The sequence below is a fragment of the Pelophylax lessonae genome, assembly GCF_965119305.1.
Source record: "Pelophylax lessonae genome assembly, chromosome: 4".
NCBI classification, from domain to species: domain Eukaryota; kingdom Metazoa; phylum Chordata; class Amphibia; order Anura; family Ranidae; genus Pelophylax; species Pelophylax lessonae.
This window is the reverse complement of record NC_138771.1, coordinates 199,934,720-199,958,025: the sequence shown is the minus strand read 5'-3', so window position 1 is coordinate 199,958,025 and position 23,306 is coordinate 199,934,720. Positions and strand designations below refer to the sequence as shown.

General features: G+C 46.9%; 1 protein-coding gene across 1 annotated transcript in view; it reads right to left on the bottom strand.

Moving 5' to 3' along the window:
- The window catches only part of SLC2A13 (solute carrier family 2 member 13), a 421,105-nt gene that overhangs the window by 25,571 nt on the left and 372,228 nt on the right, over window positions 1-23,306 (bottom strand). The window contains exons 6-7 of the mRNA XM_082254444.1: window positions 11,427-11,547; window positions 10,648-10,773 (exon numbers count right to left, since the gene is read on the bottom strand). Coding sequence (XP_082110570.1) covers window positions 10,648-10,773; window positions 11,427-11,547 — 247 coding nt within the window. The remainder of the gene's footprint in view (window positions 1-10,647; window positions 10,774-11,426; window positions 11,548-23,306) is intronic.

Sequence of the window (23,306 nt, the reverse complement as noted above, 5' to 3'; positions counted from 1 at the left end):
CAATGAGCATAAAACATAACTGAATAAAATAATAAAAAAAAAACTAGATTTTTGTCTTACCGTAAAATCCTTTTCTCTGAGGTTCACTGACGGACACAGCTTCATGTCTTCTAGACCCTTGGGCTTATACTGCTCTTTCTTCAGGAGTAGGACTAAGCAGAAACATTTTTGGTTACGTACCTGAGGCAGACCCAGAGGGTATACCATCACTTCAAGCTATAGGACTTCAGGTTGTAACAAGCAGTGTCAGAAGAATACATAACTCAACCCAACAGAGGAGCGGGTGCTGTGCCTGTCAGTGAACCTCAGATTAATGGATTTTAGTTAAGACAAAAATTCGGTTTTCTCTTTCGTTCACTGACGGACACAGCTTCTTGTCTACTAGACCCTTGGGATGTCTCAAAGCAGTATCAACATAAGGGGTGGGAAAAACACAGCAAAACATTTCCAACAAGGGCTAAATATAGCCAACCAGGTAAACCAGGAGCTCAACCAGGAACAACTGGAGCTCACCACCAGAACAAATACACCCTCATGTGGCGGGAGCCTCTGCAACTGCAGCCTGCAAAACTTTGCGGCCAAACACAGCTTTAGAAGATGCAAGTACTTCCACCTTATAAAACTTTGTGAATGTGTGTACAGACGACCACATAGCCGCCTTACACACCTGAGCCACTGACGCCTAATGACGGAAGGCTCAGGAGGCACTAAGCGCCCTCGTAAAATGCCCTTTGACAGGGAAAGGAGGAACCTGACCCTTAATAGAATAGGCCTGCACCACTGTCTGGCTGATCCATCTGGAAATGGTCGTAGCAGATGCGGCCTTTCCCCTTACGAGGTCCATCCACAAGAACAAAGAATCGGATTTCCGAATTGGCTCAGTCACCGCCAGGTACACCCGAATCGCCCTGACCACATCCAAGGAATGTAAAGAAATTTCTTTAGGATGTTTCGGCTTAGGAAATAAGGATGGTAACACAATATCTTCAAACAAATGAAATCCCGAGACAACCCTAAGAAGAAACGCCTGACAGGGTCGCAACACCACTTTGTCCCTGTGAACCAGCAGGTAAGGTGAACGACAGGACAACGCAGCCAACTCCGATACCCTACATGCAGAAGTATTAGCGACTAAAAAGGCCAGCTTCTGCGACAGAGTGAGCAGGGGGTGTTCACAAATGTTTTTAAAGGGAGGCTTTGTACCGACAGTACCAAATTGAGATCCCACGGAGGTACCAGGGATTGCACCGGAGGAGCCAGATGGCAAACTCCCTGCACAAAAGTGTGAACCAAGGACTTTGCCGCTAACGGCCTTTGGAAAAAAATGGTCAAGGCGAAAGTCTGGCCCTTGATGATGCCGAGAGCCAAATGTTGAACACCTAGTTGTATAAACTCCAACAGACGAAACCCCCTAGGACTCACACTAAGTAATGTACACCTTCCAAACTTAATGATAAACCTTCCTGGAAGTAGATTTCCTAGCTTTTAACAGAGTAGGATTTACCGACTCCGACAGCCCCCTGTCCTTCAGCACCTGGCTTTCAATAGCCAAGTCGTTAAAGCCAGCGACTGTAAAGCAGGATGGCAGATCGGTCCCTGAGACAGATCTTCCCTGAGAGGAAGTTTCCAAGGAACGTCTGCTACCAGCCTTACCAGGCCTGCGTACCAAGACCGGTGAGGCCAGTCTGGTACCACCAGAATGACTGGAATCCCTTCTACCTTGATTCGGCGTAGCAGTCTCGACAAAAGTTGTATTGGAGGAAAGGCATAAGCGAGACGATACTGACCCCAAGGGGCCACCAGGGCGTCTGTGGCATCGGCCAGAGGATCCCAAGACCTTGACACGAACCTCTGCACCTTCCTATTGAGAGGGAAGGCCAACAGGTCCACATTGGGAGTCCCCCACCGGAGACACCGTTGATGAAACACCTCCGGATGAAGGAACCAATTTCCCTTATCCAACGTCTGCCGACTGAGATAGTCCGCTTGCCAATTCTCTACCCCCGGAATGTGCACAGCAGAGAGGGCCGGAAGATATACTTTTGCCCACCTCAGAATGCCGGCTTCTTTCTGGGCTGCCAGGGCACTCCTTGTGCTCCCTTGATGATTGACATATGCCACCGCCGTAGCATTGTCCAATTATATCCTCACTGGGCATCCCTGCAGATGATTATTCCACTGAGACAAAGTCTGATCACCCAAATCTCCAGGATGTTGATCAGCAGCCTGGATTCCTCTCCAGTCCAAACACCTTGAGCCGAGTATATTCCCAAGACACCTCCTCACCCAGACAGACTGGCATATGTAGAAATCACTGTCCAATACAGGGAGAGAAAGGACTTTCCCAGATGAAGCGATGGGCAGCGGAGCCACCATATCAGAGACCCCCTCGTACCCAAACTCAACAGGATCAGATCGTCCAGCGACCGTGGATCCTTGTTCCATTTGGCAAGAATGTCTCTTTGAAAAGGTCTGGAACTAAGCAAACGGAACCGCCTCGAAAGTGGAGACCATCAGACCCAGCACTAGCATGCAAGTCCTGAGTGACAACTGAAGGTTTGACAACAGGAGCCAAATCGCATCCTGAAACTTCATATGATTTGCCTGAAGAAAAAGCACCTGGGCCAACGCTGAGTCCAGCGCCAGGACCCATATTGTCCAGCGCCAGGGCCCATATTGTCCAGCTTGGTGGACGGAGTCAAACCCGATTTTTGAAAATTCAGTGTCCATCCAAACTCCTGAAGAGTTCGCAAAGTAATATCCAAGTCGGCTTCTAGAGCCGAAGATGACTCTGCACGCAGAAGCAGATTCTCCAGGTAACCCAGTACCGCGATTCCCCTTCTGCCATAGCAAGGCCAGCACTGGGGCCAAAACCTTTGTGAACACCCGAGGAGCTGAGGCGAGACCAAAAGGTAACGCCACAAATCGATAGTGCTACTTGCCCACGGCAAAATGAAGAAAACGCTGATGTCCGACATATATTGGAAAATGAAGGTAAGCGTCCTTGAGATCGATAGAAGCCAGAAGATCCCCCTTGATGAAGTAAAGCTACTACCGTGTGGATGGACTCCATCCGAAATTTCAGAACCCGCACAAAGTGGTTCAGAGCCTTGAGGTCCAAGATTGGGCGAACCTTGCCTTCCTTCCTAGGAACTGTAAACAGATTTAAATAAAAACGTTGAAAACGTTCCGACTCTGGAACCGGCACAATGACCCCTTGTGCTAAAAGGTCCTGCACTGCCCCATAGAGGCCCACTAGCCGATCGGGAGACAGGCGCAAGTTGGAAGGAAAGAAGCTTGCCGAAACTCGATCTCGTAACCGAACCAAATCAACTCGTTGACCCATTTGTCCTGAATAAACAAGGTCAACGGGTCTGGAAAAAGGCGAAGATGTACCCCCACCCCAGATGCGGGAGAGGGTGCCCCTTAAGGCTGGGGAAGGCTTGTATGCACAATAGTGCCCGCTTTCAACTTACCATTCCAGAGTCTCTTGGAGCCTCTGGCGAAGTTACAGGTGGATCTCAAACCCTTTTCCTGTGATCTAGACGGACGAAAGGGCCGCTTGTGAGCTGAAACCACATTTACGATGGGGTTCTTTACCCCTAGCAACCTGTGGAAGTAATGTACTCTTTCCTCCCGTAAGGCCCTTAATGATCTCTTCCATAGAGGCACTGAACAAATGGTCAGCTACAAAAGGTAGATCAGTCAACACCTTTTTAGAAGCCTGGTCGACCAATCAGTACTTCAACCAAATCATGCGGCAAAGAATCACCACCGTCACAGATACCCTGCCGGCCAAGGGGGCCGCATCCAAAAATGCATCACAAATGTACTGTAGCCCCTGGATCAAGTGATCCGCCTGCTCCGCTGGCTCAGGAGGGTGTTGACCCCCTTCCAGATCCTGGCATAAAAGTTTTGCCCATTCCGTTAAAAGTCTGGGATACCAAGGTGATAGCAAACACCGGCCTCAACATTTAACGTGCCACGGTGAAAAGTTAACGGACCAGAGCCTCAGCTCTCTTGTCCACGGGATCCTTAAATGGCGAATCCTCCACCAGCAAAAGAGTGGCCCTATTTAGCCTGGAAACCTGAGAGTCCACTGATGGTGGAACCGTTAGTTTCTTCAGGAAAGACTCCTAAAAGGGATATCTCCTAGCGAAGCGCTGAGGTATTCCAGCTATGCGTTTCGGGGAACCCCACTGAATATTGACAATCTCGTCAAAATAGGCAGGAAAAGGGAAAACCTTTGTCACCTTGGAAGATTTGCGGGTGCCAAACTGCACTGGCATCGCCGACCCAGCATCAGCTGAGTCCTCCAACTTTACGGTTTACCGCACTGACACAATAAAAGCCTCCACCAAAGCTTTTTCATTACGTCATGGCTGCCAGGGCAGACAGACCCAGAGGGTCCTGTGGCTTCCAGGAGTGGGTCAGGTGGTGATATATGCTCCACAGGCTCCATGGTTATTCGGAACCGCAATGTGCACAAAAAGAAAACGTTTTCTTTTTTTTTTCTTTTAAAAGAACCCCTCCCCGCACACTGCTTGGAGCACCATAAGAATCAGTGCACCCGCAGTGCTATATATAGCAAGGATTGTATACCCACTAGAACTCACCACCACGGAGCTGGAGAGCGCCAAACAGCTTGCCACACTGCGATCAAAGAGGAAGCGCCGACATTGATTCGAGGCCCCCGCAGCACATTTCCCCACCGGACTACAAGAAAATGGCTGCCACTATTTACAATAGGAAACCCAAAACATGGCTGCTGGACTGCACAAACATGGCTTTCGAAGCAAAGTGAGCACCATCCACGGTAAAATGCACGGGACCCGGGATCCTACAGGGAAATAAGAATCCACCGGGGGGGATGGGGGGAAACCCCCAGGGACCCCCCCCCCGCAGCACCAAAGGTACAGGCACCCCCAAAGGTGGCGTCAGCGACACACACCCACTGCCCTCTGGCCCAGCACCAGTGAAGCCCCCCACCCCAAAAAACACCCGTGTTCCCTAAAAGGGAACTAAGAGGGGGGGACATGTGGCAGGTGAGTGTGACCAATGCAGGGAAACCCCCGCTAGGGAGAGGGGGGAAAATGTGAGGAGAGTAAGGACACAGAAGGGGGCTTACTATCCCCAGAGTGGTTCTGCGGCCACCCCAGCAATTCTCAGAGAAAGTAGAGGGGACATTACTCACCACGCCTTGGCATCAGGCCCAGCAGCCCACAGCACTATCTTGGAATGGGGATGTTGTGGCCCAGAGTACGCTGCGACTCTGATCGTGACTGTTGTCGTGACCAGGGCTATGAGACCTCGCAAGGTGTTTCAATCGCCGGCCAGCCCCTTTCCAGTGGGGCTATGTCGCGGCCAACCTAGCACAGAGCTAACAGTTGGGTCGTGCTCGCAGGCCAGACTGGGAAGACCAGAGGGATCTAGGATATCCAATGCGTCACCCAGTCCTGCTTTGATTGTAGTTCACACAGGAACAGGTTGACTGTAGTTCACACAGGAACAAAAATAATAAAGAAAAAGGTAAACAATTTAAAAAGGAAAAAATGCCAGGACCACAGATCCCAGCAGAGAGCTAGGTCCTTACTCCTGACTAGGCAGAAAAAACTGAAGTCCTATAGCAGAAAGTGATGGCATACCCCCTGGGACTGCCTCAGGTGCGTAACCAAAAATGTTTCCGCCTAGTCCTACTCCTGAAGAGAGAGCAGCACAAGCCCAAGGATCTAGAAGACATGAAGCTGTGTCCCTCAATGAACGAAAAAAAAATATATATATTATATATATACAGTAGGTAAAAAATAAAAGAATAATCTGCGCTCGGACAGCTAAACACAATATAAGAACAATAAAAGCATGTGTAATTATATGTATAAATACATAAATTAGTGAAGGCAGCCAACTAGATAGTGGATTACAAACTAAGTGGACATATAAAAAGGTGATATAGTAGCGCCAAACACTGAATACAAATCAATAAAATATCAATAAAGATATCAATAAAAAATGTCCATAAAAAGTCCAATAAGTCCAATAGAATAGTAAAGACAAGATCCCAATTCCCAGTTGTGCAGATGATAAAGAGCCAGCACCCAATCGTGATAAATGCACTATCTGCTTACCAGGTACTATAAGATAAAGGGCGATGAATAGACTCAGACTGTGCAACCAGGAAATGAAGGGTTCAATTCATATACTCAAAAACTCCAATGTACCTCAATGAAAAAGGAAGGACAATAGTGCAGACTGCATGGACAATCATTTATTAAAACAAAGGAATCATACTCACAAAATTGCGAATGAATAGAGGCATATCAAATGTAAAAAACCGCGGTATATGAAGCGTGCTGCTTGTTCCCAGGTCGCCTGACGCGTGTCGTCAGAGTAATTGACATCATCAGAGGCGGAAATGGCTAGAACAGCAGCACGCATATAAATGACATAACAGGAAATGACGAGAGCGGAACAAACCGCGGTTTACATTTGATATGCCTCTATTCATTCGCAATTTTGTGAGTATGATTCCTTTGTTTTAATAAATGATTGTCCATGCAGTCTGCACTATTGTCCTTCCTTTTTCATCGAGGTACATTGGAGGTACATTGGAGTTTTTGAGTATATGAATTGAACCCTTCATTTCCTGGTTGCACAGTCTGAGTCTATTCATCGCCCTTTATCTTATAGTATCTGGTAAGCAGATAGTGCATTTATCACGATTGGGTGCTGGCTCTTTATCATCTGCACAACTGGGAATTGGGATCTTGTCTTTACTATTCCTCCTCCAATCTATTGGACTTATTGGACTTTTTATGGACATTTTTTATTGATATCTTTATTGATTTGTATTAAGTGTTTGGCGCTACTATATCACCTTTTTATATATATACAGTGCCTTGAGAAAGTATTCGGCCCCCTTGAACTTTTCAACCTTTTGCCACATTTCAGGCTTCAAACAGAAAGATATAAAACTGTAATTTTTTATGAAGAATCAACAACATGTGGGACACAATCATGAAGTGGAATGGAATTTATTGGATATTTCAAACTTTGTTAACAGATAAAAAACTGAAAAATTGGGCGTTGCAAATTATTCAGCCCCTTTACTTTCAGTGCACCAAACTCTCTCCAGAAGTTCAGTGAGGATCTCTGAATGATCCAATGTTGACCTAAATGACTAATGATGATAAATAGAATCCACCTGTGTTTAATCAAGTCTCCGTATAAATGCACCTGCACTGTGATAGTCTCAGAGGTCCGTTTAAAGCGCAGAGAGCATCATGAAGAACAAGGAACACACCAGGCAGGTCTGAGATACTGCTGTGGAGAAGTTTAAAGCCGGATTTGGATCCAAAAAGATTTCCCAAGCTTTAAACATCCCAAGGAGCACGGTGCAAGCGATAATATTGAAATGGAAGGAGTGTCAGACCACTGCAAATCTACAAAGACCTGGCCGTCCCTCTAAACTTTCAGCTCATACAAGGAGAAGACTGATCAGAGATGCAGCCAAGAGGCCCATGATCACCCTGGATGAACTGCAGAGATCTGCAGCTGAGGTGGGAGACTCTGTACATAGGACAACAATCAGTCGTATACTGCACAAATCTGGCCTTTATGGAAGAGTGGCAAGAAGATATCCATAAAAAGTGTCGTTTAAAGTTTGCCACAAGCCACCTGGGAGACACACCAAACATGTGGAAGAAGGTGCTCTGGTCAGATGAAACCAAAATCGAACTATTTGGCAACAATGCAAAACGTTATGTTTGGCGTAAAAGTAACACAGCTCATCACCCTGAACACACCATCCCCACTGTCAAACATGGTGGTGGCAGCATCATGGTTTGGGCCTGCTTTTCTTCAGCAGGGACAGGGAAGATGGTTAAAATTGATGGGAAGATGGATGGAGCCAAATACAGGACCATTCTGGAAGAAAACCTGATGGAGTCTGCAAAAGACCTGAGACTAGGACGGAGATTTGTCTTCCAACAAAAACAATGATCCAAAACATAAAGCAAAATCTACAATGGAATGATTCACAAATAAACATATCCAGTTGTTAGAATGGCCAAGTCAAAGTCCAGACCTGAATCCAATCGAGAATCTGTGGAAAGAACTGAAAACTACTGTTCACAAACGCTCTCCATCCAACCTCACTGAGCACACACATTTTGTTTTTCTAATTTGTTTTTATGTTTTATGCTCATTGTTGTATTTGTATTAGATAGAGGAAGTAATATAACCAGAAATATAGGGCAATGAAGGTGAGGCCAAGCACACCTTTTAGGAAATGATTGAGAGGATGAAGTAGGAGGAATAGGAACCATTGGGTGTAGCAGGCAGAGCTCTGTATATAAAACGGTTGTAGCTGGCACAGGAAATGTTCCTGAAGACGCCCATTGATAGGGCAAAACGCGTTAGACAGGTCTTCATGGTGGCATAATTTTTGGCTCGTGGATATTGTAATTCATTCCACTTCTCTTCTTCATTCTCGCTTTTAGGCTGGGTTTACACTGATGCAAAATGGACGTGGGTTTCCCCGCATCAAATTTGCATGACAGGAGAGTGTGACTGGCTCCCAATTGAGCCGGTTCACACAGCTCCAGGGCAGCAGCGGTCCGCATTGGAAAAGGTTGCTGTGCACCTTTGGCTCCGTTTCAGGTGCAAATTCAGGCAAAAATTTGGACCTGAATCACACCTGAATTGGTGAACAGACACGTGAACCCAGCCTCAGACTTCTTCCCCTTCCCTTTTTTCTTGTTGAAGAGGTCTACATTGTTTATTACACAGATAGCGTTGTTTGTTCAGCTTCTATTTGATACCTCAACTTATTTTAGGAAGAACTGTTACCCATGTTCAAATTTCTTATTCTTTTAACTTCCTGTGAATGTTTTTATTCACCATATTTCTGTCAGCACTGGGGTCACATTAGCTGCATTGGGAGGAAAAATTAGGAAGAAGATATGCTGGAATACTAGTCAGTACCAGTGTGCCAAAGTGTCTTTGCATTGAAAGAATAAATCACCTCTAATATTGGGTGCCTTACATGTGGCGATGATGCTGCATTATCTAAAAGTATTTGTCTAATTTTTATATTTCAGAAAGGGGTGCCTTGAGATCGGCCATAATTTTAAAGGACGTCTTGACTGGAAAAAGGTTGAGAAACACTGCACTAGATGCATAGTTTTTACACAAATGGAGAAAAAAGTGTAGGGGTAATTTAAAGATAACATACAGTGGGAGGGAAGAGTTGAGGGGGTTAATGTGCAGGATAAGGGAGGTGAAGTTCACATTCAGAAAGAGGCTGGAGATCAGATGTACAGGAGAGAAGGGAGCACTGGAGAGAGGGTTAAAAAAAAGTCAAATGCCCTTACAATCAACTGCTGCTGATCCATTCATTCTATCACATCAATACAATTCCTCTGTTGTAAAAGAAAGGGAAGATCAACAACGTAAACAGTAGAATGTTTACTTTTGAGATCACTGTGATTGGTCATCACAGCAATCATAAGGTACTGAAATGCTCAGATCACCTCCATTAATTACCTAAACTGGAGAGTGCAAAAACTGGTGCAGTTCTGCATAGAAACCAATCCGCTTCATTTTTGTTTTTTTTGGCAAAGCTTAATTGAACAAGCTTAAGTCCGAATTTGATGGGCTACCGTGCACAGCTGCACAAGATTTATTTTTTTCTCCAGTTTTAATAACTCAACCCCACTGAATGCAGACATCACATAATGGCTCAGTTCACAGCCACTAACCAGCGAAACAACCAGCCATTATTTATGCAGCGCTGTTTATACAGGGCACCGGGTAAATAACGGTCTACCTTCACCTTTTATAATCTTACTGCAGTTTGAAAAGCAGGTGAAGCTGAACTCTAAGTACTAAAATAAAATAAATTGCACAACAGTGAAAATATTACATAACATAAGTACATAAATAGCTGCTAGCACAAATGGTACAAAATATTAAGATAATTATAAAAAGGAGGCTGTGCCCATTAGCTATTAAGCCAGTGTTACAAAAAATCAAAGTGTCAGTATCATTAAAGTGAGTAAAAACAACCCTATGAAGCACTAAAAACAACAATACAAATCTGCAGTAAAATATTGGTAGAGAGTGACTAGGTATCCTGGGAGCTGCACATATACTCAAGACCTGCTGTATGATAGTGCATGGCAGGCTCAGCCTGGATCCCCACCAGGCCACATCCCCAACGCATTTCACTACACCCATAGGCGCTTACTCATGCTCATTGGGATGATTAAGCTCTGGTGGCAATAGTAAAACTTGTTGGGGGCATGGCCTTGCGAGGATCCAGGCTGAGACTGCCATTCACTATCATACAGTGGGTCTTGACTTGATGTGCGGCTCACAGGACACCTAGTCACACTCTACAATTGCCTGTAGCATAGACAAGCTCCCTTCCCAGCCAGCACTCACAGAAGTGGGCATAGAACTTCATTCCCATACAGCCTGAGTGGCTCACACACATACCCTTGTTTAGAGTGAACTAAATGCGCTCGAAGTCCACAAAAGTCCATAACGTAACCAATGTTCAGAATGAATATTATTCGTACTGTAGATGACAATGTATATATCAATCCATAAATTCATCAGGTTTATGTAGTAAGAAAAATATATTACCTGCCCCATGCAGAATGTTCTGTACTTTTTGGGTCAACTGGGATACACGAGGAATCGAAAATACCTGATCCGTTAATCTTGTAACAAAATCCACAGTTGGGATCTAGCATACATCCATTACAAAAGCTGTAAAAAATAAGTAGTTATATTGTTGTTAGCTTTTGTTGGCTATTACAGTAAGAATGAGGCCTTTGTCATCTGGGGTAATAAAAATGCTAGCTTATTATTGATCTTAGGATGTGAACAGATGCTGATTTAAAATGAAGCTATTCTATTAAATGTCAAATCCAATACTTGAGACCCCCTAAAGAAAGATTGTGCAACCCCATTTCTGGTTCAGACTAACAGCTTGTTGATCTTGTCCAAAAAGTCAAGAAGTTGGGGGGGGGGGGGATCCTAAAATTTAAGAGCATACCAGTGACCAGTCCAAACTAGGAACATAGAGAATGTGTGCTTCCTTTCAACAGAAGATGCAGAATTTATTTGCTACTAGGTCAATGGAATAGAATGGAATATTTACCTCACAGTGATTTCCTTATATTTCCAATTAACTCAATTATTTTTACTTGGTCATGTTTTTCTTTTTTTGATGAATCAAAGATTCTACATTATCAAAATTTTAATAGAAAAAATGTAACCTTTAAATTATTTGTTTGTCACTCATTTCTTCATGTATACTGTAGGTTTATATTATCAGGAAGTGTAAAGAGCAAGATACAGTAAAAGGCACCTATAGCAATTCAGGTATAAAATGATTTGTATGTACACAGAACACTCACCTATATTTTGTGCAACTAGAATTTTGACTTTGGGGATCTGTTGGCGTGAATGTGACTGGTGGTGAGACTTGAGCAGATAACAGGAAGCCCAGAGCAAGGACAATAAGGGCCATCGTTGTACCTGAAAACATATGTAATTAGCATAGCAACATTTATCCGAAAATATCAGGAAACATTACAATAACTGAATAAAAAAAAAAAAAACACAAATCTGCTATATTGCCCTGTGTTTTCTACTCCCAATTTTAATAACCCAAAGCAACAAAGAATCTATCTTTCTCTTACGTCCTCCGACAGTCGCCGCCGCCTCTAAGTCATCACTGTTGGGTATTGACTTCCGCTCCGCAGGAGTAGCTAGGCATAAAGACTTCGTCAAAAGAACAAAGGCATTTGCATATACACACCCATGGGGGCTGTCCCATCTGGTCAATACCCCCCTGCAGTGACCACTCCCAACTCAGTTTCATTCTGCCTAGCGTCAGGAGTAGTTAGGCTTCCCTGTGCTGGGGCTACAGTCTCAGCCTATCTAATCTTTTATTTGATTTTCTTTGAAAATGTCAGTTTTTTCTTACTTTACTAGCTGTTTATTTTGTCAGCTTTTAGTTTTTAGTCGACTCTTCGGAAGAAGATGGATCATGCGGTGCTGGGATTCGGACTGACCGCCCTGGTTCTCCAGGGCAGAGGGTCAGATGGACCCCCAGCCCGCCATCGAGCGTTCAGCCGTGGTTCGTCCTGGCACTATGAATGACCCATCCCTGTTCGCAGCAGGGATGCAGCCGTGAGGTGGCTACCTCACAGGACACATCTGCGATGCTGCAGTGTCATGTCCCTGGCTAACGGCACTCCCTGTCAGATGAGGACAGCGGCTTTCCGTTTCTAGAGGCACCCCACGCCATCTGGTACAGGTAAGTACTTCTGTGTGGGGCCTCTGTCTGGGGTGGCAGTCCTGTGTTGCTGTGTGTCCCCCATGTCTGTGCGACTCCCTGATGCGGTCCCTGCGGGGATCGTTTGTGCATGCGCTGCGGTGCTGTAGGTTTTTGGGGGTCCCCTTCCCTGTGTCACTTCAGTGCTTGTTGGGGGTGCAGACTGTGTGTGTGGCGGCCGCAGCAGGGTAAATCCGCGCGGTCCGCCATTTTAGGTATGGGCAGGCATGTTTGGCTTCTCTATGGGCAATACTACATGCTGTTTTGGCACCATCCGCCGCCATTTTGCGGTAGCAGAACGATCGTTCCGACCGCATGTCCAGCTGCCATTTTGGCGGAGCCTTCTATGCAATCCTATGGGGCAGCCATTTTCCCTGAGTCATACAGCCTATAAGTTCAGCCTACTCTAGCAGCATTTCCTTTCCCTTTGAAGCAGGACATCGGTGGCAACACTCTGCGGGGCTCTGCAGGTTATCGCTCTCAATATCTTTCTGTATTGTCGCTTCTGGCTCAGTTTTTTCTTCTCCTGTTTGGGGGTCTTTGTCACTGTAGCGGTGGGCTGCGCACTCCGCAGCGATCTTAAAGGGGCAGTACAAACTTTCTTGCACTGTTGTTTTGTAACCTTGAGCAATGGATTCTCAGGACAGCAAATTCCCCCCAGCTCTGGTGGGGGTCCCCAGTTCTCCTGTGGCCCCTCTGAGACCTGATTTGGCCGCTGTAGTGAGGACTTTGGTGTCAAATATGGAAATGCTGATGGCTGAACGTGCTGCTAAAAAGAGGCCCAGATTGTCTCTCTCCTCTGATTCAGATGGTGATATGGCTGCTGCAGCGAGCGTGCCCTTTTCAGGGTCTCGCTCATCCCTAGACCTGCTGGGGTCTGAGGGGGAGGCAGAGGTGGAGGGGGTTGATGCCTCCTCCCCGGGGTCGCCTGAAGAGCGGGCGACCATGGATGAATTAATTGTTTCTGTTAAGGAAACACTACATTTGGAGGATGAGCCCAGTCCTCCGGGCGTTTTGTCCTCGTTTGGGACGCACAGGACCCGCAAGTCGCCGCAGGTTTTTCCCTGCCCAGCTGAACTTCATTACACTGTTAATGAAATATGGCGCATGTTAAAATGTCCATTCCTGGTGCCTAGTCGGTTCAAATTGCTTTATCCTTTTGCACCGGCTAAGGAATCACGATGGTGTGTGCCTCCATAGGTGGATCACACTGTGGCCGTGTTAAGCAAGGCTACCTTGGTTCCTTCTGAGGATACCCCGGTTTTCCGGGATCCCACGGACCGGCGGTTGGAGTCTCTAGCCCGCCATTCCTATACGGTGGCAGGCTCGTAGCTCAGACCCATTTTCGCGTCCGTTTTGGTGGCTCAGGCGGTGGTTGATTGGACTAAGGTGCTTAGGAGCAACCTCGTGTCTGATGATGTTCCGCCTGCCCGGCTGGAAATGGTGGATCAAATCCACCAAGGAATCATGTATCTGTGTGATGCGGCCTTAAATGAGGCCCCCCTAGTAGCACGCCTAGTGTCTCGGTACTTAACCGGCGACTGATATGGCTGAAGAGGTGGTCGGCTGACCAGTCCTCACGGAAAACGGTTGCTGATTTTCCCTATGCTGGCTCTCGCCTTTTTGGCGGGGTTCTGCGCCTAGATCCATTCAGGGGTCCTTTCGTGCCTTTCGGAACCAATCCAAGGGCAAGCCCTTCAAGGCTCAGGGCAGCCAGAAAAAGCCCTGGGTGGGTAAGCAGAGGTCAGGCAATGCTGGCTCGGCGGGTCAGTCCGCCTCTGCCTGAAGGGGCGCCCTCACCCATTTCAGGGGGGGGGGGCGTTTGCGCGGTTTTCTCCAACCTTGGCTGCTCTGGATATCGGACAGGTGGGTTCAGGAAATCATTCGATCGGGGTACAAGATCGAATTCCTTTCCCGGCCGGCGGACAGATTCTTTCCCTCAAATCTTCATTTGCCTCCGGGGCATCTGCAGGACCTGCACCAAGCGGTACAGGACCTTCTTGCTCAGGGGGTGATTGTCCCGGTGCCTCATCGGGACAGGTTTCGGGGGTTTTATTCAAATCTGTTCACTGTGCCCAGAAAGGATGGCAAAGTGCGTCCTATTCTGGACCTGAAAGCGCTGAACCGCTTTGTGCGTGTTCGGAAGTTCCGTATGGAGTTTCTCCGTTCGGTGGTGGCCTCCTTGAGTCCAGGAGAATTCCTGGCCTCGATAGATCTAAAAGATGCGTACCTGCACATCCCCATTTTCGAGGGTCATCAGTGGTACCTTCGGTTTGCTATCACAGAGGACCATTACCAGTTTGTGGCGTTACCTTTCGGTCTCGCTTCGGCACCAAGGGTTTTTACCAAAGTGTTGGCGCCGGTTCTGGGCCTGCTGAGGGCACAGGGCATTGTGGTCTTGGGTTACCTGGACGATTTACTTCTGAGATCACGTGCCAGCCAGGACCCAGTGCGCGATCTGTCCACCACGGTACAGACGCTCCAGGAGTTTGGATGGACCATCAACGTTCAGAAATTGACGTCTCCATCGGTTCGTCTTCCCTATCTGGGAATGCTTCTGGACTCTGCTCAGGCAAGGGTGTTTTTGCCGGAGGACAAGCTCCGGACCTTGCAGGACGAGACCAGGTCCCTCAGGGACAACCCGTCCTCGTCACTCAGGACCTGTATGCGGAGCCTGGGGTTGATGGTATCGGCCTTCGAGGCGATACCCTTTGCTCAGTTTCACACGCGGGCTCTCCAGATGGAGATCCTGGCCAGGTGGGACAGACTGCCTCAGTCCCTGGATCTGAGTGTCTCCTTGAGTCGTCAGACCAGATTGACTCTTCTGTGGTGGCTCCAGTCCCCGTCGGTGGCGGAAGGCAAGTTCGTTGGTGTGGACGGTGATTACCACGGATGCCAGCCTGTCGGGCTGAGGTGGAGTCCTGGGCAATCTGTCTGCCCAGGGCACTTGGTCGGAGGAGTCCTCCCTCCCGATAAATGTGCTGGAATTGCGAGCGATAAAACTCTGTCTCTTCCAGTGGTCAGACCGTCTTCGGGGCCGTCCTGTCCGGGTACAGACGGACAATGCTACCGCGGTGGCTTACATCAACCACCAAGGGGGCACCAGGAGTGCTCGGGCGGCCCGGGAGGTGACCGACATTCTGTCTTGGGCCGAGACTCATGTCCCGGCGATCTCAGCAGTTCACATTCCGGGTGTGGAGAATTGGCAGGCCGACTATCTGAGCTGCCCGACCCTGGGCCAGGGGGAATGGTCCCTACACCCGGAGGTCTTCCAAATGCTGTGTGCGGAGTGGGGATCCCCGGACATGGATCTGTTCGCATCTCGGCTAAACCGAAAGGTGGAAAGGTTCGTGGCAAGAACACGCGATCCGCTGGCGGACGCCTCGGATGCGTTAGTGGCCCCTTGGCATCAGTATCAGCTGATGTATGCCTTTCCTCCGATTCAGTTGCTATCCAGGTTCCTCCGCAGGTTGGTCTCGGGAACCGCACCTGGTGATTCTGGTGGCTCCGGACTGGCCAAGCCGGTCCTGGTACGCCGACGTTGTTCACCTGGCAGTGGCGCCTCCGTGGCAACTGCAAATGCGGAAAGATCTCGTCTCAGGGTCCGATCTTCCATCCTGTCAGTCGCTGGCTTTAACGGCCTGGCTGTTGAGACCCAGGTCCTGAGGGACAGGGGTCTCTCCTCTGAGGTCATCCCTACCCTTGTCAAGGCTAGAAAAACCTCCTCTGGTAAAATCTATTACCGTACCTGGAAGGCTTATTTCGCCTGTTGTGAGTCCAGGGGGTTCTCCCCTTGCTCGTACTCGGTGTCGAGAGTGTTGGCCTTCCTCCAGTCTGGTGTGGACCAGCACCTGGCGCTGGCCACGATCAAGGGCCAGGTGTCCGCACTGGCTATTCTTTTCCAACGCCCTGTGGCGTCCCATTCTCTGGTTCGCACCTTCATTCAAGGTGTGCGACATTTGGCTCCTCCCAGGAAGGAGCCCTTACCTCCATGGGACTTGAACTTGGTTCTGTCCGTGTTACAGCGTGCTCCCTTTGAAAACATTCGGGATATATCGTTGCCTCTGCTGTCTAAGAAGGTTGCCTTTTTGGTGGCGATCACTTCGGCTCGCAGGGTGTCAGAAATGGCAGCGTTATCTTGCCGTTCTCCTTACTTGGTGATTCACCGGGATAAGGTGGTCTTGCGTCCGCATTCCTCCTTTCTTCCTACGGTGGTCTCTGAGTTCCACATTAATGAGGACATTGTCCTGCCTTCGCTTTGTACGAAGCCTAAGCATCCTAAGGAGGTTGCTCTGCATTCCTTGGATGTTGCCAGGGCGATCAGGGTTTACCTGTCGTCTACGGAATCCTTTCGGAAGACGGATTCACTCTTTGTCCTTCCTGAGGGACCTCGGAAGGGCATGGCTGCATCTGCAGCGACTATTGCCAAATGGATCAGACGGACCATTGAACAGGCTTACGCCTTGAAGGAACGGGTTCCACCCTTCCCTGTTAAGGCGCACTCTACCAGATCTGTGAGTACATCCTGGGCCTGTTGGCATCAGGCCTCGGTGGCCCAGGTGTGCAAGGCTGCGATTTGGTCGTCGGTGCACACGTTTTCCAAATTCTACAAAGTAGATGTTCTGGCATCAGCTGATGCTTCCTTTGGCCGCAAGGTTCTCAGTGTGGCAGTGCCATGAAGGACCCTTGTTTTTTTATGGGTCCCTGGCTGTTGGTATTTGCTTTCCTGGGCTGTTGCTCCTGTTGAGCATTGTTTTTCTGTTGTCCAGAAGGTTCTCTTACGGTGTTTGTAAGATTCCTTTCTCTGATGTGGGTACTGCGTTGCCTTTTCTACGGTTGCGTCTCCCACCCCTCATGCCTATACTGCTTTGGGATATCCCAACAGTGATGACTTAGAGGCGGCGGCGACTGTAGGAGGACGTAAGAGAAAACTGAATTTTTGTAAAATCTTACCTGTAAAATTCCTTTCTCTGAGTCCTCCGACAGTCGCCGCCCCCGCCCCTCTTTTGGGGTTGTGTTTTATTACCTACTGCTATGCTACCAAACTGAGTTGGGAATGGTCACTGCAGGGGGGTATTGACCAGATGGGACAGCCCCCATGGGTGTGTATATGCAAATGCCTTTGTTCTTTTGACTAAGTCTTTATGCCTAGCTACTCCTGCGGAGCGGAAGTCAATACCCAACAGTGATGAATGACTTAGAGGCGTCGGCGACTGTCGGAGGACTCAGAGAAAGGAATTTTACAGGTAAGATTTTACAAAAATTCCGTTTTACTAGGTTGAGCTCAGTAGAGTCAAATCTAATCGCGGTTTATACACCTGAATACATTTACAAATGGAAAGTCTTTACTGAATAGGGCCCACTTACTTGCGGTCTAGCTTAAAGTGGTTGTAAACCCTCTCTTGAAAGTTGTACCTATAGGTAAGCCTTTAATAAGGCTTACTTATAGGTACTGTAAATATCTCCTACATTTTCACCGTTTAGGAGATATTTACTTTTAATGCAGCTTTTGATTACGTCATCAGCGCACCCGTGCCATTCCTTCAGAGCTCTGTGCCGTGAACGGCGGCTCCCATGCGCATGCATGGGAGTGATGTAATCGCGCCTCCGGCCAATTAGATGGCCGGAGAATGCAAGCCAGGAAGCAGGACGGCTGAAAATGTCGGCCGTCCTGTCGCTGTGCGGACGGCACTGCGGGGGCTTTGTTCTAAGGTAAGTATTTCATAAAGAGCTGGAATGTGATGCATACTAGCTCATTATGCCTTTGTCTTACAGGTTTTTTTTCTCATTTTTTTGTGCAGGGTTTACTTCCTCTTTAAGCCATACTGAATCCAAAGCAAAAATGTAATGCATTGCAGCTTACCAGCCACGAGATGTGGTGGCTGCATTAGATTTATTTTTCCCTGGTGATCTGGCCAGTAGCATACCTCCTGTATTAGAGTTCCCCCACTTTGGATGAATGAGCACAGCAGACTGCATCATTGTCAGTCTAGGGGCAGGTTTAGAACCACTAACAAATTGAAGCCAAGCTCCCGCCCACACTTTATAATCACTTACAGCAAACAGTGTTGTTTCTTTAAGGATAAAGATTTGACATGAATAACTAAAAGCTGAACATTGTAAGCACTAATGTCAATGGCAAATGGTTTGTCTCCTCTCTGTAAACCAATACATCTGGATAAGAGCTTGAAAAATAACAGACTTACTGGTCAGATCACCAAATGAAAACAGAAGAAAGAAAGCCTAAAAGAGAGAACTATATACTTTAATTACAGGCATTGGCATGTTATATATAGTTACATTGGTCCAGCTTGGAACAATGTAAGAATGTATAATATGTACCTGGTCGATGCTGCTGGAAATCACTGTGGTTGACACCCCTACTCTGATTCTTGTGCCTGATGCCTTGTGAATACAGGAGTCGACTGCTCAGCACGGGCACTATTCAGAAAATGCTTTGCATTTTTCTATTCAGAGTCTCAACAGACACATGCATGCACATTTGCCCAATTAAAATTGTTCATGTTTGTACCTCATTCTGCCATTACACCATTTAGAAGCCAGCTAAAGCCTTGGAAAACCCACTATTTCAGCTGACTGGTGGTTGTTCAGTGAGATCTTCCTCTGCTGATGTGCATTACTTATTTAGGGTATGGGCTTTCCATGAAGGGGAAGTCTTATTTTTGCCCCTTTCCCACATTTCTGAAACTATTTTTCCTCCTAAGATTACCATGTAGATTCTCTGGTGTCCAGCCTCATCCACTGCCTGCCTTCAGTGACTGTCACCTCTGGCTGACTATACTCTGTCACCTCCGGTCTGGTACACAAAGTCTTGCCTCTATTTGGGCCTAGTTGTTTGCTTCAACAAACTATGGGTACATTATATCATTTAGGAGTTGTTTAGAGGATAGGCCTGTTACATCAGGTGACCTTGTCCTATGCCCCCCCTGCTATTTCTGGAAACGGCTCTCTAGTTTCCCCTGTGGTCGCCAACATCTGTAGACAAATTCGCAGGATCCCTATTTATTTAGGTTCCTTTTTGCCACCAGCTTCTCCTTCCAAGCACATTCCATTCACGCCTAAGCGTAGCTGACATGCACAATCTCACTTGCGGTTTCTTCAGTGCCTTTCACGCACAAAAAAAAACATCAGGTATAGAGCAGCACGGTCACCTAAAATGGGCTGCCCTACGCGTGACAAATGCCCCAAAGTAGCTCAAGAAGCTTTTCGGTGGTGGAGCATTGCATGTTTTTTCAGTTTCTGTTTGTAGCATGTTTTATCGTGCGGCAAAACACTTGTCTGTTAACCATGACTGGTGCGTCATTAACAATTAGGCTGCATTCACATCTGTGCATTTTCAAACGTGCCACAACCCACACACAAAATGTGGTGCAAACGGGCATTGTGTTTCTGTTGTTAAAATGACATGCTAGCCGTAACTGAGGTGTGAATAGCAATAAAGCTGCATTCACATATGTGCATTTCCAAACGCACGGCACACAGAAATTGCGCACTTTGCTGCATGCTTGCAGTACCTTTCCTTTAGGGGTTGCCACATGTTTTGAAACACCTAAATGTGAACGTAACCTAATTGTTAATGACACCTCAAGTGTGGTTAGCATGCCATAATAGCAAAGCAAATGTGACGCACATTTGCAGTGAGTTTTCAAAACGTGCGGCAAAGTGAGCATTTTCTTTTAGTTGCCATGTGTTTAGAAACACAGATGTGAACAAATGGCAATACAAGCGAAATGCGCATTTGTGAAACGTGAGGCAAAGTGCACATTTTCTGTGTAGGCTGCTGCGAGCTGGTGAATGAAGCCTAATTGTTAATGACACCATAATTACGGTTAGCAAATCTTGCCGCACATTTGTCATGTTACAAACATGCACTGAAAACTGTGCATGATATGCTTTTGTGTGTGAAAAACGCCCAAAAGGTGCACGTTTCTGCTCTGCTAGAATGTGCTTGGGGGGACAGTTTTTAGACAGCAAGGATGACCTGGGAGGAGAGGTGAGGGTTAAAAAAAAAAAAAAACACTGACTGCTTTAAAGTTGCAAAGGAAACGTGAGTCGCACTAGTGTGAACCCAGGTTTAGACATAAACCCAAGGAAATTATACATTTTAAATAATAATTCTGTCTAACAGACACCCTTTTAGTGCTGGTATCAGAACTTAAAACAATTTAAATGTTATGAGCTTGTGATTTGAGGATAAAGATGGACAGAAAGAAGTAACAAAGGAAGAAGTTTTGCTGGCCAGCATAGGAAAAGGAAGTAAATGGTTAAAAGAGAAATAAAGTGCAAACAGCACAGGCATTAAACTAAAAAATTCCATTAACCACTTTGAATCTGGGGCAATTTTTAAATGTTTCACACATTGTAAAATCAACATTGCTAGAAAATTATTTAGAATCCCCAAACATTATATATTTTCTAAAAGCAGAAGCCCTGGAGAACAGAATGGTAGTAAATGCAGTTTTAAAGTCACAAGATATTTGTGCAGTGTTTTTTTTTTTTTTTTATCAGATGTATATTTTTAGGAAAATATACACTAAAATACATTTTAGTGCACACAAACAATACCACATTTTTGGAAAAATATTAAAGATGGGGTTGCATCTAATAAATTTTATTAGGGGACACTTTAAAAAAATGGGATTTTTGACTTCCCGTAAAATCCATTTCTCTGATGTTCATTGACGGACACAGCTCCTTTGATTCTTGACCAGTGGGTTATACTGCCCCCTACAGGAGTAGAACACTAGGCAGAAAAAATAACTTGACTACGCTTATGGACAGTCCCAGGAGGTATACTCCCCCCTCTCTGCTATAGGTACTCCGTTTTGTAACAAGAAGTGTTAGAAGTATTAGAACTCCATAGAGGGGTGGGTGCTGTATCTGTCAACGAACATCAGAGAAATGGATTTTACGGTAAGTCAAAAATCCAATTTTCTCTTTTGTTCATTGACAGACACAGCTCCTTATCTTCTTGACCATTGGGACGTCCCAAAGAAGTGTCAAACATGAGGGGTGGGAACAGCAAGTAAAAATTCCCAAGACTAAACCGTAGTCAAACAGGTAACATGGAGCTCAACCAAAAACAACTGTTACTCACCTGAAAAAATAAATACACATTTAAAGAGGATCAGGTCCTCTAAACAGCAGCCTGCAAAACCTTGCGGTCAAAAGAAGCATCCGCAGATGCCAACACATCCACTTTATAAAACTTTGTGAAAGTGTGCACAGACGACCAAGTGGCTGCCCTCCAGACCTGCATCACTGACGTCTTATGATGGAAGGCCAAGGAGGCACTAAGCACCTGAGTAGAGTGCGCCTTAACAGGGAAAGGGGGAACCTGACCCCTAATTGAATAGGCCTGAATCACTGTCTGTCTGAGCCATCTGGAAATGGTCGCAGCTGAAACGTTAAACCCTTTTTTTTATGTCTGACTTTCTAAAAGACTTCATAGCTGCCAGGTACACCCTGATTGCCCGAACCACATCCAGGGAATGCAGAGTAATTTCTTTTGGATGTTTAGGCCTGGGACATAGGTAAGGCAACACAATGTCTCTATTCAAATGGAAATCAGAGACGACCTTTGGAAGGAACAACGGACAGGGACGAAGAACCAGGTAAGGTGAACGACAAGACAATGCCGCCAGCTCTGACACCCTGCACGCAGAAGTAATAGCCATCAAAAAGGCCACCTTCTGGGACAAAGTAAGCAGGAGAACCTCCCAATATTTTAGAAGGGAGATTCCTGGATAACGAACACCACCAATATGAGGACCCACAGCGGTAATAGAGACCGTACTGGAAGAACCAAGTGTTAAGCTCCCTGGATAAAGGTACGCACCAAGGAAAGCGTGGCCAATGGACATTGAAAGAAAACCTCCAAGGCCGAAACCTGGCCCTTGATGTTACTCAAGGCCAGACGCTGATAAACCGCCAGTTAGAGGAAAGCCAAGATCTGAGCCACCTAAGAGGACCAAGGGAGAACCCCAAAAGGCTCACACCACGCAATTTACCTCTTCCAAATACGATGGTAGATCTTCCTAGAGGTAGATTTTCTAACCTCTAACAGCGTAAGAATCAGCGATTCAGACAAACCTCTAGCCTTCAGCACCTGGCTTTCAACAGCTGTTGAAATCAGCAACTGTAAAGCAGGATGGAAGATTGGTCATTGAGACAGCAGATCTTCCCCGAGAGGAAGTCTCCAAGGAACATCAGCGACCAGCCGTACCAGATCGGCGTACCAAGACCGGTGAGGCCAGTCTGGAGCCACCAGAAAGACTGGAATCCCTTGCTGCCTTGTTCCTGCACTGGAGTGTTGGCAGAAGTTTGAGAGGGGAAAAGGCATAAATCAGACGATACTGATGTCAAGGAGCCACTAATGCGTCTGCGGCGTCGGCCAGAGGATTCTGACAATGCCACAAACCTCTGTACCTTCCATGGAATGTGTACAGCAGAGAGGACTGGAACAATCATTCTGCCCACCATAGAATGCCGGCTACCTCCTGATCTGCCAGGACACTTCTTGTGCCCCCATGGTGATTGACATAGGCCACGGCCATGACATTGTCTGATTGAATTGGTACTGGACACCCCTGAAGATGAATTGTCCAATGATCCAGATAAAGTCTGATCGCTCTGAGTTCCAGTACATTGATTGCGCCTGAGCACAAGCTGTGCCAAGGACTCCTCCCCACACGGACAGGCTGGCATCTGTGGAGACAACCACCCAGGACAGGGGGAGCAGGATTTCCCTGTCGAAGTGCCAGAGAACGGAGCCACCTCTAGAGACTGTGGATTTTTGTCCCACTTCACCAGAATCTCTTTTTGCAGAAACCTCGTGAGGAACTGTGGAAACGGAACAGCCTCGAAGGTAGACACCATCAGGCCAGCACCCGCATGCAAGCCCTGAGGGATGACCGTCTGCTGAACAGAAGAAGCT